The following is a 16,789-nucleotide window of genomic DNA, read 5'->3' as shown; positions in this document are numbered from 1 at the left end:
AGGTGGTCTCCGTCCCCACTGGGGGCGGGGGGGGGGCACCGCGTGAGGCCCGGGGTGCCCAAGACCCACCCGCCCCGCGACCCCAGGCTGCCCTGCTGGCTCGGCTTTGGCCAGTAGCCACAGTGCCTTTGGAACCTGTTCCCTTCCAGGTGGGGTTGGTGGATTATGTCAGGTTTGGGGCTTTTTAAGGGAGTCACAGCCCTTCTCTCTGGGTCCCCTTTGATGAGAATCTGAGGCTCTTAATAAACCAATGGCCGGGGCTGTGCAGTGGCTCCCTGGCAGCCTGGGCTCCCCGTCAGAGCCCGCTGGGGGCGCCCTGGGGGGCGCTGTGGGTGGGGTGTCACCCCGGAGTCTCTGTCAGGGCCCAGATGTGTATTTGGAACATTAACATCTCTTCTTGTTTGTTCACTGCTTCCCCTGTAGATTGGATCCCTGCACCACGGGCTCGGCTGTGTGAGTTCCTCTCGGCTTCCGCCTTCCGTGATCCCCACTCCCCCGCAGCTCGCGGCTCCCAGACCCACAGTTCTGGCTGCATGAGTTAATTTCCGGAGCCATAAGAAATTTGATTTTCACAGTTATCTCCACCTCAGATCTCTGAGAGCACGCGGGAGGGTTGTGCTGTCAGGCCCGGAGCAGGTGGTCCCCTCCCGTCTTGTCTGGTTGAGCTCAGAGATCCCGCTTGTCCCTCGGCCCCGAGACCCTGTACCTGAACAGATGACCTTGGTGTGGCGTTGAGGCCTCCCCCTCCCCACGCAGCCCACGCTGTGCCTCTCGGGTCCCTTTCGCCGCCAGGGCTGGCAGTAGTGTGCCTGCTGGCCGTCATGTGGTCTGCTCCTTACCCCACCCTGGCAGCGGGGTCAGCTGCCCCTGCAGAAGGCCTGAGACCCCTGGCATGCCCGTGACCTGCTCTCGCCCACCTCCCCAGCCCTGCGTCCTGCCCTCCTTTCTCACTCACACTCTGCTACGGACAGCGCTGCCCCCTGAGGGCACCAGGCTGGGCCCGCGTCCCCTCCCTCTCGTCTGTGGGTCGCTGAGCTCGGGCCTGGAGAGCAGCCCCATGTAGGGCCATGTGTGCCCATGGCCGCCTGTGCAGAGGGCAGGGACCAGCCCCTCGAGGTGGTGACTGCCAGCTCGGGACCCTGCAGGGCTCCTCCAGACCCAGCTGTCGGGGCTGAGAGCCTTCAGGAGGGAGGGCCTGGGGGCGGGGAAGCCCAGGCTCTGCAGCCTCCTATGTGTGTGGCTCGGGGCGCACATGACAGGTGCTTTGGGGGCTCAGAAGACACGCGTGGCTCGTGGCGGGGGCTCCACGAGCCCAGTGCTGAGAGGAGTCGGAAGGCGGTCTCCCTGGAGCAGGGGCCTCCGGAGGCCCGAGGGAAGGCAGGGTGGGGGAGGCCCTCGTCCCCGCGGGTCGTGGAGCTGACGCCGCCCCTCCACACAGGTGCTCTCGCTGCCACACCGGCGCCTGGTCTGCTACTGCCGGCTCTTCGAGGTTCCAGACCCAAATAAGCCCCAGAAGCTTGGGCTGCACCAGCGAGAGATCTTCCTGTTCAATGACCTCCTGGTGGTACGTGGGCCCCACGGGTGAGGGGCTGGTGTGCAGACCCCAGAACGGCTGCGCCCAGTGGGGGCTGCCTGGGCTCCCACCTCAGGCAGGCTCATCCAGGAAGGGGGAGTCAGCCTCCGCAGGTCCGGGCCTAATCCTGTCCCCTCGGCCGCGGGGGAATCCTCTTCCTGGGACTGAGCAGAGGTCTCGCTGCTGCCCAAGCCCGCCCCTGGGGCCAGGCGGGGGCGGTGCTGTCCCGCTGGCCTGGGTCTCAGCCCCAGGACTAATGGGCTGAACATGGCAGAGGTGGGCTCCCCACAGGGAAGTGGAGCTCTTGCCCCAAAACAGGTAGCACTGATGCAGATGTTCCCGCAGGGAGCAGGGGGCCTGCCCTTTGGAGCTCTTGCCTCCTGCAGGCCCCCTTCTTGCCCGAGACCCTATCCCCTTTCCCCACCTGATTGAGGACCAGCTGCTCTTCTCGGGTTCCTGAGGCTGGAATCTAGACGTGTGGGTTCAAGTCCTTTCAGAGTTCCTGACCTTGAGCAGATCGTTTCAGACCTCTGGCCTCAGTGCCCTTCTCTGTAGAACTCATCTCTCAGAGGGTTTCACGGTGCCTTTGGGCCGTGCATGGGGATGTCGGGCGTGAGTGTCCGTCCCTGTATCGGCCCTCCCCCGCCCCGCGGGCCTCCTGACCTTGGAACCGCAGGAGGGTCCTCACACAGGAGAACTCGAACTGAGGGTCCACTTAGAGTCCTGAGCGCCCAGGGCTGCTCCCGGCCGCGCGGGCCCAGTGGCTCAGCCTCTGTCTCTGGCTGCCCCCAGGTCACCAAGATCTTCCAGAAGAAGAAGAACTCTGTGACGTACAGCTTCCGACAGTCCTTCTCCCTGTACGGCATGCAGGTCCTACTCTTCGAGAACCAGTGTGAGTGAGTCCCTGGGCCCGTCCGCACATGGTCTGCACCCCGTGGCAGGAGGTGGCCTCACTTGGTCCATCCGTGTAGCGAGGAAGCTCTCCTCCGCCGTCCCCTCTTCTTCCTCCTGGCTCCATCAGGGACGACCCCAGGGTGGCCTCTCCGGTGTTCTAATTCCCACTTTCCCAACAGAGGGCAGGTTGCCGGCTGGGGGTAACCAGGGAGAATTCAGTATCATTGTATGTAGGACTCATCGGGTTTACTTTTACCGTTACTTCTTGAAGGTGATAAGATTTTTAAATTTAGTGCAGAGTGATAAAATGTTGATAGGAAAACATCGAGTGAATGGCACAAGTGATATATAGATATGGCCAAACAATCAGGTGAGGGTCGTGCCAGAGACACTGCAGGCAGAGGTCACGAGCAGAGCCGCGGTCCATCCGCTCAGGTTTCAGCGCCATGTGTTCTGGCTGTTGGACCTCTCCAGCCCGGTTCCCTTGGTCCATCGATGGGGTGATGGTAGTGCCTGCCTCAGGATGAGATGAGGCCGTTCACATAAAGGCCAGGACAGCCCGTGGCCCAGGGGCGGTGCTTGTTCAGGCCTTTGGGTGTGAGTGGGTCCTGGGCCTGGGGATCCTGGAGCGGGGAGCTGGCCACCCCTGCAACCCCGCTGACGGGTCCTCTCGGGCTTGTTCCTTCCCGCCACCCACGCCCTTCCCTCTTCCTCTCTCCCTCTCTGTCCCCTCCCTGTCAGAGGACCTTGAGCTGCAGGCTGAGCCAGTGCTCCTGGGGTGGGGTGGGGGGCGTCCTGCTGCCCCCCATGTTCCGGAGGAGCCAAGGGAAGGGCCGCCACAATGGAGCGTTGGGGCGTGTCCAGCAGCAAGGTCCCGCGGTCCTGTCCCGTCCACCTTGCCTCTGCAGGTTGAAAGGTGCCAGGGACCCGTGGCTGGGCCATCCCAGAACACAGGGCCTGAGGGCTTCTCTGTGCTAAACGGGACTGGACCTTCCAGCTCCTCCTCTTTTCTCACGTGCCCATGAGGAGCTCAGGATGCAGGCCCCGCCATCACTCCACCCCAGGCCGGAAGGCCGGCCTTGCCTTGGTTTCTCCCAGGCAGCACCGGGGGGGCTGGTGCCATGTGCACTGTCCTGGCCGGCAGGCCCCTCCTGGAAGGGGTGGCGGTGATAGTGACCACTCAGCAGCGGCCCGGGCACACTGAGTCCTTTGCAGAGGCCGCGCCCAGACCGCTTTCAGGCTCCCAGGGCTCAGCCATCAGCCCTGGAGGCAGTGCTAGTGAGAGCCGACCCCGACCTTCTGTAGGACATGCCTCACACCCGGGGTCTCAAGCTGGCAGCCCCTGGTCGGTCGCAGCTCAGTTATGTTATATTTGAACTTTATTTTAAATTCGTTGAGCTCATACTAACATCTTCCCATAAGGCTCAGGTATCCGTGGCTCTTCTTGTAAAGCTAGGTTTGGGCGGATGGCGGGCAGTAGCGGGCTGCACACCCTCCACAGAGTCAGCAGCCGCAGTCTTACCCTGCCCGCTTCCTGCATTGAGGAAACCCACACAGGCCTCTAGGCGTTTGAGGTCCCCGCCCTGACCCGGGTCTGAACCGTGGTGGGATTGGTGTTTGGGCGAAGAACCTTCATGCACTCAGTGGTGGATGCTCGATTCCCACTGAGGAGAGAGGCTGCCGGCATGCCAAAGCCCCAGAGACCCCGAGAGCACGGAGGAGGCACCGGGCAGGTCTGAGCAGAAGGCTCTGTTGGGTGTGGGGTGCCCACAGTGTACCCCAAGGGAGCTGGTGGCCTGGAGACCAGTGGGGAGAGGACAGAAGAGTCCGAAGTGACTGGATAAGACTGTCCCCCAGCTGGGACACCACCTTCCCCTCCTCCCAGGCTCGGCGCCTGGCCGAGTGACCAAGGATCCTGACCTAAAGAGTCCAGGCTCCATGCCCTTCCGGCGGGGAAGAACGAGGGCCCTGGCTTTGCCTCAGGTCAGTCGGATCTGCCCTCGACTTGAACACGGAGCAAACACAGACCCAGGTCAGGAGGCAGAGACTGCCTGGTGGTCCCTCCAGGCTGCACCGTGAAGCCTCTCCTCCCTGGAGGGATGCGTCCTCTGGGAGCCTGGCCTCAGCGTGCTCCCACACCCCGGCTGCATGGAGACCCGCTGGTCCTTTGCCAGCCAGAAGGGAGGTGGCAGGGCCCGCCCTGAGGCCCGCGCTCTCCTCCTCTTCTGCAGACTACCCCAACGGCATCCGGCTCACATCTGCCGTCCCCGGAGCAGACATCAAAGTGCTAATAAACTTTAACGCTCCCAATCCTCAAGACCGGAAGAAATTCACTGATGACCTGCGGGAGTCCATCGCGGAGGTGCAGGAGATGGAAAAGCACAGGATAGAGAGTAAGTCATGGGTGCCCGGCGGGGGCCTGCAGGGTGCAGGCGTGGCCTCCCATCTGGGGGCCAAGACAGTGGTGAGAGGCCAGGTTGCAGTGACTCTGTAAGCCCAGAGGTGAGACGGCCACGTGACCAGGCAGCCCACCTGCCCAGGTCACGGGAGGCGGCACAGAGGAAGGAGGGGTGGGCAGGGGTCTCTGGGTGGGAGCCGGGCTTCCAAGGCCCAGGCCTGTCCTGCCCGGGGAACTACATCGTGTGCCCTGAGGGGGGGCTTCTTGGAGCCATGGTCACCCCGTGTCCAGAGCCCTGGACCTGAGCCCTTTGCACTTGAGCATGGTTGGTATTTGTGTCTTCTGCACCCGACCACCCGGAGGGGTCAGGGCTAGGGTCATCCCCTGGTTTTCATTAAAGCCGATGGTACCCCCACTTCTCCTGGCTCTAAGCCTCATTCCTGGAGGTACATGGGTGCCCCCACCCCTGGCCTCCATCCACAGCCAGGCCGGGTTAACTCCTCTCCAGACGCGGGCGAATCCACCTCCTGGGAAAGTGACTGACCTTCCTGCAGACCTCGGGCACTCTGGCCTCTCCAGCCTCCTTTCCGGGGTCTCCTTTCAGCCCCTTTGGTCACAGGTGCCGTCGCTCCTGCCCTTTCCCAGACGACCTTGCCCCTCACTTGCCCCCTGGAAGGAGGTGGCGGCTCAGCCCGGTGCCACCCTGAGCAGAGGGCCCCCCAAGTCGTCGCGTTGCCCTGGGGGGGGGCCCAGCCCCTTGCCCTCTCCAAGCCACCCTTGGCTGGGGGCCATCCTCCCCTCACTGGGCCCCTCGGGCTCTGTTCCAGCGGAGCTCGAGAAGCAGAAGGGCGTCGTGCGGCCCAGCATGTCCCAGTGCTCCAGCCTCAAAAAGGAGCCGGGCGGCGGGACACTGAGTCGGGCCTGCCTGGATGACAGCTATGCCAGCGGCGAGGGCCTCAAGCGCAGCGCCCTCAGCAGCTCCCTGCGCGACCTCTCAGAAGCGGGTAAGAGCCGGGCCCAGGGCCGCCCCCTACCCAGCGCACGCGGGACTCGGCCGCCCGTGGCCGGCGGGGCTTGCGTCGGCCGGAAGGGGCTGTGTTGGAGGCTCGGACAGTGGAGGGGCTCGGACGGAGCTCACTTGGGTGGCCGTCCCCAAACCACAGCAGCATGTGGCCACGCGGAGAGGGTGTCCCCCAGAGGCCAAAGGGAACGGGGCCGAATGGTCACAGGCAGGACAGCCGGAGGTTAGCCCTGGTCTCCCTTGCTTATTTATGCTACTCTCTTATTTGTTTTCTGAAGTCTGCTCTCGCGCAGAGTGAGTCGGGCCCCGCTGATGGGTGTGTCCCCCGCACTCTGTGCTGCCCCGTCCCTGTGCTTCACGCTGGTGAATGAGGTGGAGTGAAGCCCTTGCTGCTGTGTCTGGGACCCCGTCTCCCGCTGTCCCAGGTCTTGCTTTCCCCACAGAGGTCTCCCTTCCTGGGAAACCCAGGCCTCCGTCCAGGCCAGAGACGCGGCCACGCCTGGCCCTGGGACATCAGGGGAAAGCCCTGGCGGAAACGTGATTCTCGTTGTTTCTTTGTTTCTGTGTGTGTCTGATTCGCTGCCAGCCTCTTAGCGTGCGTGCAAGCAAGCAGCACCCCTCGAGCTGCCCAGGTTTCCTGGGGCGGGGCCATGCGTGGAGCATCAGTGAGCAGGGAGCTTCTGCTGGCGGCCCTGCCTGACCTCGGCTGGGGGGGGGAGGGGAGCGCTGCTGCAGCCTGCTTTGCCTGCCAGCGCCGTCGGTCGGAGGAGCCAGGAGCCACGGGGTGAGGGGATGCACGCCGGTGGCTCTTCAGCCCCCCACTAGGCGTATCTAGCCAGGCAGCTTCTCCCATGAGGAAGCTCAGGGGCTGCGGCGGAGCGGAGGGGGCCGGACACGGGGGCACGTGGCTGTGCCAGGACCCCAGGCTCCCACCCCGAGGCCCCAGCTGTCCCAGCCGCAGGAGCCTGACGTAACCGCGGCTCTGCTGGCGAAGACCCTCTCAAGCTGAGACCGGCCTCCTCCTCTCCAGGGCCCAGCGGACCCCTCCCCACCAGGGCCTCGCCCACGCCCCCGGCCTCAGGCATCACCGCTTGACCAGCTCTGGGCCCCGTAGAGAAGCTGCTGATGACCCCATCCTTCCCTTCAGCTTATTCATTTCCCAGAATTCTTTTTCTTTTTTTTTTTGAGTTGGATTTTTTTCTTTGTTTCTGTCTTGTCATTTTTTTCTTCCATAGTGAAAATCCGAATTGCATGGCCAGCGTGAGAGTCAAGCAGGGCTTCTCAACCCCGGCTCTGCTGACATCTTGGGCCAGATCATTCCTGGCCGTGGGGACTGCTCTGTGCAGGACGCTTAGCAGCGTCCCTGGCCTCTGCCCACTAGATGCCAGTAACACCCCCCAGTCATGACAACCAGTAATGTCCCCCCAAATTGCCAGGTGCCCTCTGGGGGAGAAATACCACCCCTGGTTGGCAGAATTGCCGTGGTTGAGAACCACTGGTTTTCCCCGTGGCTTGTTACACCCAGCTAATCGTAACCAGACTGCTCGGGGCCTCTGCAGGCTGGGGGCCCAGGGCCTGTGTTTGAGTTTGTGCAGTGGGACAGGTTCTGGCCTCTCTGGGTCCTGCCCAGCCCCCTCGGGTAGCAGTGGCCTCAGCGCAGCCACTCCAGGGCCTCAGCCGTCCACTCTCTGCTTAGGGGCCAGACAGAGCCGCGTGCCCGGGTGCATGGCCATGCGAAGGGCGGAGCTCCGAGGTCTGGCTGATTTCTGTTTATCGTTACCGTTGCCATTTTTGTTTGGGGATTCTGAGCCGAGAAGGACTCCAGGCAGCGAGTCCTCTCAGGTCCTAAAGCACCGTGAAGAGAATCCCCGGGAAAGCGCCCCCTGCACCAGAGGTGAGAGGGGCGGTAAGGTGGGTGTTTGAGCCCCGATGACCGCCAAAGCCCCAGGCTGGGACAGCCCCCCTGCGACCTCCAGAGGAAGGCGGGCCAATGACAGCTGCCTGCCGGAACATGCCAGAAACATACCCCTATGTGCTGGACTGGGTCGGGGCAAAGCTCTCCCGCACCCGCCGTGCGCCGGCCGAGATGGGCTTGTCGGGAAGAGGTGAGGCTCAGGGCCAGTGACGCCCAGCAGCTGGCTTGTCGTCGCTCCCAGAGCAGCTGCCCCAGACCTGCGACCACACATCCATCCAGGAGACAGCACCCGGGGATGTGCCCTCGGCCCGGTACGAGCCTCTGGGATCTGGGAGGCAGTCGTGGTTTGACGGCCCAGGAAGAGAGGGGCGGCAGACTTTCCTAGAGGTGGGGGGGTGGTGCCTGGCCCCCAGCCCGGCCCCCCTGCTGAGCTGCGAGGCCTCGCCCCCTGTCTCCACGTGGTCTTCCTTCAGCTGGGCCCCCTGCTTGCCTCAGTGGCACCAGAGCCCTGCCAGCCTGAGATCAAGGACCCACAAGGACCTCTGACACAGGTGCGACTACTGAGTCTTAGCTCCTGCCGCAGATCTGTCAAGTCACAGTGGACACTGTCCACGGACCCCGAGGCCCCCAGCCCCTCACCAGCCGAGCTGCCCAACACCAGTCCCCACGGAGAGGACATCTCCCGGGCCCGCGGGGTCTGCTTTCGTTACCCGGGTCACAACTGGAAGACTGCCACGTCCTGCACCTGTTGGGGAAGAGCTGGCGGCTCCTGGCGGCCAGTTTCCAAAGCAGCCCCTGCTGTCCCACGATGGGCGCTCCACATGTGTAGCAGCCAGTGGGCCAGCGGCTGCCTCTCCTGGGGTGGGGGCCGTGCTCGGGGCCCAAGCAGAGCCCATCAGAGGGCCGCGCAGCACACCGATTCCGGGGTCTTTGGCTCCGGGCCCTGGTCGAGTTACACCTCTGGGCCTGGGTTCCCCAGATGCAGGTGGGACTAGCGCTGCCCTCCAGAATCTGTGAGAGTCAATACCCACAGAGCGTTGGGGGTGGGGCCCGGCCCGCGTGCTGGCTGTTGTCACCCTCAGCGTTGCTAGGGCCGTGGTGCAAGGCCTCGGGCAGAGCCCTGTCTGCCTGCTGTCCCAACGCTGAGAAGCCAGGAATGCTGGGAAGAGCCGCACTGGGCGCCCCGTCTGGATGTGGCTCCCAAGCTGTCCGTGGCCAGGCTGGCAGGGCCTGCTCTGGCCCTCGAGAGGCGCCAGCTGGGGCAGGGCTCACCCGAGGCTTGTGCAGGATCCGGAGATGGTTGGGGGGGACCCCCAAACAGGGCAGGCAAGGAAGGAGTGGTGGGGATACGTGAGTGGGAGCAGCTGGCCCGGCTCCTCCTCCGTCAGTAGGTGGTATGCAGGTGTGCAAACACCCACACGTGCGTCTGCCGTGGGCAGGACTCCTGCGGGGACATCCCATATCTCCTGCTGAGTTGAGAAGTTGAAAAGGTGAAGTCTGAGAAACTCAGAATCACTCCAAGACATCCAAGTTAGAGCTCTCCTGAGTCTTGGCCCACGTGGGCAGGGGGGTGGCCTGTTCAGCTCCAGCGGGGGCAGCATATGAAGCCGCAGCCCGCAGCCCCGGGCCTGGCCCAGTCCTGTTGGGAGAAGCAGGCTGGCTGGAGTGCGCTGCTAGCCCGGCGGGGCCTCTGTCTTCCCTCTCTGTCCCTGGTCCTTAGTCAGAGGCGTGTCCCCAGCCTTATAGGGGCTAGAGTGCAGATTGAGGCACCCCAAGGTCTGAGCATAGCCATCCCAGGGAGTGGGCGCCATGCCTAGTGGACAGATGTGGAAACTGAGGCAAAGAGTGGACGGCGTGCCAGGTAGGGTCACCCCTCCAGCTGCAGAGCACCCCTTCTGGAGGCTGGACTCTAATTCTGTTCCATGTCCCCGGGCCACCGTGTTGGGACCGAAGGCAGGAAGGAAAGGTCACCCCTCTTCTCATACCGGCGGAAAGAGGAGGAAGGGAAGGGTCATTTTCAGCTGGGAACGAGGGCCAGTTCCCGCCCGGTGGTCCGTGGTCTTCAGCAACCTCATCCGCCATGTGGCGCAGTTCCGAGTGGGCTCTGAGGCCGGGGTCCAGCACGGCCTTCAGTGGACCCCAGGCTCCCAGCTGGAACTCAGGTTTGGGGGTCAGCAGGCAAGGCAAAGTCACCGGAGCTCCCCTGAGCCTGCCGTTGTGAGCCCAGGCCCGAGGGCCTGTCCCAGGCACGCGCAGCTGCCACCATGAGGCCGGAAGGATCCAGACACACCCTCTGCACCCAGCGTGGGCCCGGGATGTGGGCCACAGGGCGGCGCGAGGCAGCAACTTCCATCTTCCAGGCTTCTGGGTCCAGCCCGGGTCCAGCTCAGAAGGCAGCGTGGCCAAGATTTCCCGCCTCAGGTGGACGGGCAGACACGGTGTGAACCTGCTCACTGTGGGGACTGAGCCGGTCAGTCCATCGGCCAGAGCTTCCGTCTCCTCCTGGTGTGGACAGAGGGACACCTGTCCTGCACTGTGGGGCTTGGCCAGGCCTGCACAGGTGGAAGCTGGAAGAACGTCTTGGAGCCCCTTCTCTGCCTCAGCCTCGGTGTCCTGCAGAAATGCCTGGAGAAGTCGTCCGGGGGACCTGCAGGGGCCAGGGCGGGCGCTGGACGTCCAGAACCAAGAGGAAGACTCAGTCTCCTCTGGCACAGCCAACACAGGTTGCGTGCCTGCTACGTGCCATGTGCGGGGGACACAGAGGCGTTGGCAGTGAGGGCTCACGACTGGAGAACGCGTGTGGCGTCCCAGTGGGCCGTGCCCACAGAGGACTCCAGGCCCTGGGCTGAGAGGAAGTCCCAGCATCCCTGTCCCTGGCCAGACACTGCACAAACCAAACACGGCCCCAGGGTACGGCCCCTCTGCTCCACCAGGAGAAAGAGGATGTGGAGTTTAATCTCCTAACCGTCAGGCCCACCAGCACCCGGGGAGGCAGATGTGTGTGCGTGTGCGTGCGTATGTCCATACATACGTATGTGAAATCCACCGAAGGTCAGGCCGGGCAGGACCACGCTTAGCTCGTCTTAGCTGTGGGAGGAGCTGCCCTTGCCCGTCCCCGCGGGCAGGCGGCTGAGGCCCCCTGGAGCTCGGGGTGAGCCGGGCCTGTGTGCCCACCCCAGCCCCCCGGAGGCCCCTCCCCCCAGGCTCCCGGTCCCGGAGAGGGGGTTAAAGTTAGGCTGGTTGAAAAAGATTTTGTTTTTGTTTTTTTGCTTTTTAAGAACCCCATTGTCTTGTTAACTCATTACTGCCCTGCCACCGGCTCCCCCGGGCCATCCGGCGGCAGCGCCCCGCCCCGTGTCGCGTCTAACCTGTGGTATTGCATGTTCTGGGCAGGGAAGCGAGGGCGTCGCAGCAGTGCGGGATCGCTAGAGAGCAATGTGGAAGTAAGTCGGAAGCCCCCGTCCAGCTGGCTGTCGTGTGTCGCCTCCTGGTGTCTTTTTGTTTTGCTCCTCCTCCCCTTCTGCACAGAGGCTCAGACCCCCCGCCTGCCTCGTCCGCGCATGCCGCCCACCTGGCGTTCCCATGCCCCTCACCGCTTGTTTGCGCTGCAACGGAGGGGGTGGGTCTGGATGTTGTGGTTTAGTCTCCGCCTAACCCATCCCCGCGGTCCCGAGCATGGTTAACACCCCGGCTTCCCACTCATCCTGGGCCGGAGGCGGCGGCCGCCGGGCACCCTCCCCCGCCCCCTCGCTGTCGGGTTCTGCCACCTCGGGACTTCCATGCTCCGCCATCCCCATCGCTTCCTTCCTGGAGGTTCGATTGCTGTGTGTCTGCAGTCAGGGCACCACGGAATTGCTCAGCTAGCTCGGGGGAGGAGAGCCATGAGAGCGAGAGGAATTCAGTGTGGATTTCATGAGATTTCATTCATCCTCCAGCCATCTCGATATCCCTGTTCACATCTAACCTCAGCTTGCAGACCTTTCTGTTTCCTTCCTTTCCCGTGTTTGGTTTGCAGTAGGTAGCCGCAGTGAAATGCCTAGGCGGTGCCCAGCCCCTCCTGTCCCCCTCACCTCCTCCCCAGAAACCTCGGGACCGGCACAGGCAGAGCACACGCCCTCGGACGTTGAGAGGACCCAGGAGAGCTTAGGGCAGGAGGCGGCAGGACCGGCCCTTCCCCTGCACGCAGCTCGCCCGCCCCGCCCTACCCAGCACACGCCGCTTACACACATCCGCAGACACACGGTTCTGATCTCAAAGCTCCGGCCGCCTCCGGCAACAGGGTGCTCATCAGGCCAAGAGCAGAGGTCAACTTTGACCCGCAGCAGCTGCGTTCCCCCCCCAACCTTTCTCCCCAAAGGCCCCCTCCTGGCCCCCCCAGCCGACCTGCACGGCAGTGTCTGGAGGTGGCGCCTGAGTCCAGCCTCACACGGCCCGGCCTCTGCGGCTAGCGAGTTGAACTAAGGCTTAGCAGTCAGTGGGCGAACTTTTTTTTGACATTTCTTAAGAATCATTCTGATGTAAGTGCTCTAAGCTCTTTTAATTTTGGTTTCTATGAATTTCCTTTTTAGGGGTCCATCATTAGCAGTCCTCACATGCGCCGGAGAGCTGCATCAACACGAGACTGTCCATCTCGCCCACACCAGGCCATGCCCAACTCCTCCTCCCTCCTGGGCTCCCTATTTGGGAGTAAGAGAGGGAAGCCCCCTCCCCAGGCCCACTTGCCCCCAGCCCCTCCCCAGCCGCCCCCCCACCCGCCTCATCCCTCGTCCGGCCACCCCCAGGGGCCCACGGAAGGCCCCTTGCAGGCACCAGTGCACGGGCATCACAGCCAGTACTGCCCCCTCCAGCAGAACCCGCCCCCCTACCATCACCACCACCACTACCACCCGCCCCAGCACATCCAGCACGCACACCAGTACCACCACGGCCCCCATGGGGGGCAGCCCGCCTACGGGGCCCACGCGCACAGCCACCCGCCGCTGCCCTCGGCCCACGTCGGCCACCCGGGCCACGTGGGCCATGCCGTGCACCACCACGGGCAGCCCCCTGCCCCGCCACCCCTCCCCGGCAGCAAGGCCAAACCCAGCGGCATCAGCACAATTGTGTAGACAGCCTGGGCGGGGGTCCCGGGCCCCTCAGAGCAAGTGCACACCACACAGGCGCGCCCAGGGGTGGCGGCCCCAGACCAGCCCCAGAGCACTTTCTGTTTCCACCTCCCCGTCTGCTCCCGGCCCAGATGGAGCCCCCCAAGCCCCGGGGCTTGTGTCACAGGGAACAAACCCCCCCCCCCCGCCCCCAGTTTCATTTAGTGGTGGCGCCCCGGGCTCCATCCACCTCAGCCCGGGAGGTGGGCCTCGGCCACCATCAGCCCTGAAACAGTGCCGCCGGCCAAGTAGATGTTGAGCTCCCCTCCCCGACCCCCCACCTGCAGCCCTCAGCTCTCTGCTCCCTCACTATACACGCAGATGAGAACCCAGCCTAGGAAAAGAAGAGACGACACAAAAAACCAGAGACAGAACCAAACAAAAAACCCAAAACTTGCTGCATTATTGCTCTTTTATTGACAATGGGCAAAAATTAAGTAGACCTGATATGGTTGATGAAAATACGTAAGTAAACTTTATATAATATAAATATATAAATATATAAATATATATCTGTATATACTGTATAGGTAGTATTTGTGTGTGAAAGGCAAACGTTTCAGTCCACGAAATTAGCAATATAGACTTCACAAGGAGCTCCACTTACCTGATAGGAAGACAGCACCTTAGACGAACGTGTGAGAGGGTAGACCAAAAACTTAAATGCTAGGGACAAAATTCATATTCTTCCGTATTTTCATAAAAAGAAGAGAAGCCCCCCGTAGGACTGGCGGAGATCTTTACACGATCATTCCTAACCGTGCCAAGTAACATAGCATCTAACTGTTTTAAAAGTCCGATATTGCTTTGTATAAATCCTTATTTTATTAACAGAAGACTAACATAAGTAATCAGTATTATAACTGCTCTGTTATTTCAGGTAAGCAAATAGATAAAATGCAGTAAACTCTACAGTAGCAACTCGAGACAGCTAGTTAAGAACTGGTTGCCTTGGACTATTGGTTACAGATTCTTAGACACTTTAATGGCTGCAATAACTGTGAATTTCCATGATCCATGTTTCTTCTGTATGCATCTGATTTAATGCACACTCATTCAGAGCCCTCTGCGGGGGGCCCCACACACGGCCGAGGTATTCATCTCCAACATGAAAACGACCAACTCATCCTGTGTCCCCAGCACCATAGCTCCCTCATCCTGTTTCCAACCGCAGCAGGCAGACGCCCCGGAACCCGAAGGCTTCTCTTAGCGTTTAGCAACCCAGGGCGGTGTGTGTGTTTCCCGTTTTGTTTTCTGAGTGGTGGCCGTGATCATCGTGATTCCATGTGGCCGTGTGCTAGCACGACCCCCGTGTCATCGCCGTGGCCCATCTGACCCCAGCCGACGAGTGCCCGGCCCCGCCAGTGCGGCCCCGCCACCTCCTCACGGTCAGGCGGCTGCCGGGGCATCACATGACTCTCCGCTGTGCTCTTGTCGCTTCCATGTTGTGGTGACACCATCCGCTCCCCCGGGGCTGGCGCCGCACGCGCCTGGTTCTGTGCCTGAGTCACCCACGGGCCGTACTTTGTAGTTTCAGCCCTTCGAGCCACTGCAGCAGCCAGTGCTGTGCTCCTAAGCCGTGGACCGGAGGATCGCCCCCGGCACCTGCCGGGCAGGGAGCTCTTCCAGAAAGGGCGAAGCTGGCGCGGGACTCCGCGGGCGCGGGGCTCTGGACAGGCGGCAGCGGGACGACGGAGGGGGGCCCACCCTGGCGGCGGCCGGGGCTCTGCCCGCCCACCGCCCCCTTTGTCGCGTCATCCAGGTCACCAAACCAGCAAATCTGCAAACCGAGCACTTTGTTAATCTCCATAGAGAGCAAGTACAGCAATCTAGAGTTTAGCTTTTTTGGTTTTTTTTTTTTCCTTTTTTGAAAGAAGTGTGACTTTAACCTGCCCGCCTTTATCTTCCCGTCCGTGTCATCCTTCTCTCTCATCTGCTCAGAAAGAGAGAAACGAAAAGCACGGGCGTGTCTGATTTGGTCCAGGCCGGGCTGGTGGGAGGCTCCCCGGTTCCGCGGACCCCGAAACTCCTTGATTTCCCTCCAGAGTCCCGCTCCCGAGGCGTTCTCTGTCTCGTGGTTTAAAGGGCGTTGTGATGACAAGGAACAATCGAATTGTACTGCATGTCCTCTGGCGTCAGGCACGAGGCCACACTTTGTGTTCTGTGTATTTGCAAACTCTCTCAGTGTTACTGTTGACAAATAGTTGAAGTAAAGTGATAACATATTAAGTATGTCGGCTTTTCTTCACCCTCTGTACCAATCGTAGGATCTAACTGTAAACTCCAGGTTGTTCCAGAAAAGATGCAGCCAGGCTGATTGACACCAGGTCGCCCTTCCCGAAGGGCAGTCACTGACGGAAACAGAGCCAAGCTGGGTAGAGCCGGTGGGAAGGGTGCCCTCTCTCTGCAGGCCACTCGGGACCCCCACCTCCAGACTGTCACCGGGCTGGGTCCCTAAAGTGGGGGGAGTCTCTCCCTGTGTTCCCAACTTTCTGCTGGATTGACTTCTGGTCAGTGAGGTTTCATCAGTCTTTGTGTTTCATTTCCAAACTTGTCATGGAATAAGTGTTCCCAAAAGGTACACTGTTCCCTGGAGGAGTCTGGAGCCAGGCTGCCCCGCACTCGTTTGGGAAGCAGATGCTCCTGGAAAGCTTGTGGCCCCATGTAGCTTTCTCGAGACTGCGCTCTCGGGATCCCAGCCCGTCGCAGAGCCGCAGCTGTGGGCACCTGTGGTTCACGCCCTGGCACAGGAGGTGGGAGGCTGAGCATCCCCGGGATGTGTGTCATCCTTTCTCGCTGTCAAGATGCACGTGGGGCATTTTGCTCACGTCACAGATTATTTCAGCAGGTGACCCTTAGAGAAGGCAGTTGGTACCGTCACAGTCATCTTTTCTGGGACAACAATTAAATCATGTTTGTTTTTTCTTTTTAAGTTTATGAATGGATTGCACAACAATGTAAAAATAAAGTTCATCCTAATATGATGTGCACATCTTGCTTAAAAACATCCTCAGTCATCCTGTGTAGAGCGATTTTTCCATCTCGCACTGCATGTAGCAGAAACCTCTTGGTTTTCTTTAAGATGAGCTGAAAAGACAGCAGATGTTAAACATGACCCTAGGTGTTGACTCAGCACCGTACGAAGCTATGTCGCTACAGGTAAGCATGCATCTTACAGTCCGTTGTAAAATACCATCACCCTTCCTGCCTGAAAAACGAGTCCTTTTGTAAGTATTTTCAGTACAACAACAATAATCCAGGAAGCGGGTTGCAGAATGAATCGGCTGAGGTGAGGGTGGTGAATGGGCACAGCGAGGGGGGGTGGGGGCGCGTCACCGTGTGACCCGCCTGCGGTCATGCCAAGGTCGTGTGTGGGACCATCTACTCTGGGGCACTGTCATTCACCTCGAGTCGTTTCACACACTTAGAACCAGGTCTTGAATGCAGGCTCTTCAGACCTCAAGGGCCGCCTCGCTCGCGGGAAGCCCGGCACCCACCATGTAACTTTGGGGAGGAAAGAAGTGCTTTTGTTTTCCTATGCGTTCTGTGTGTAAGTAGTAACAGACTCTACTGATGTAAAACCATAGCTGTGATCACTTGGAGAAATCAAATAAATGCTTCAAAACCCTCGAGTTCTTACTTTTTCTGGGAAGTCCAGCAGTTTCCCTGTTGGCCACACACAGAGATCTCCAGGTGACAGGGTGGCCCATCCCTTGTCGTGACTGCTGTGGGCTCCGGCTTTCCGGGAAGACGTTAACTTGAGGATGCTGATGGACGGCTTAAGGTAAAGGTACGCGTCACAACGTAGGCACTGGTAGAAGATTTCAGAGGTATTTATAATTTC

General features: G+C 61.0%; 1 protein-coding gene across 4 annotated transcripts in view; it reads left to right on the top strand.

Annotated features, from left to right (window-relative positions):
- IQSEC1 (IQ motif and Sec7 domain ArfGEF 1) overlaps positions 1-16,576 on the top strand; it is a 112,759-nt gene extending 96,183 nt beyond the window's left edge. For 3 of the 4 annotated variants that reach the window (XM_027093956.1, XM_027093958.1, XM_027093957.1), the window contains exons 8-14: positions 424-453; positions 1,439-1,564; positions 2,366-2,465; positions 4,699-4,860; positions 5,693-5,869; positions 11,195-11,244; positions 12,370-16,576. In XM_027093956.1, coding sequence (XP_026949757.1) covers positions 424-453; positions 1,439-1,564; positions 2,366-2,465; positions 4,699-4,860; positions 5,693-5,869; positions 11,195-11,244; positions 12,370-12,909 — 1,185 coding nt within the window. In that variant the 3' untranslated portion in view covers positions 12,910-16,576. The remainder of the gene's footprint in view (positions 1-423; positions 454-1,438; positions 1,565-2,365; positions 2,466-4,698; positions 4,861-5,692; positions 5,870-11,194; positions 11,245-12,369) is intronic. The other variant, XM_027093959.1, reaches the window with a different exon arrangement.
- Positions 16,577-16,789: the final 213 nt, after the last annotated feature.

The sequence above is a fragment of the Aethalodelphis obliquidens genome, unplaced genomic scaffold, assembly GCF_003676395.1.
Source record: "Aethalodelphis obliquidens isolate GAN/ISIS:26980383/991018 unplaced genomic scaffold, ASM367639v1 scaffold86, whole genome shotgun sequence".
Lineage (NCBI taxonomy): Eukaryota > Metazoa > Chordata > Mammalia > Artiodactyla > Delphinidae > Aethalodelphis > Aethalodelphis obliquidens.
The sequence above is the reverse complement of the archived record's forward strand: the minus strand, read 5'-3'. Positions and strand labels throughout refer to the sequence as shown.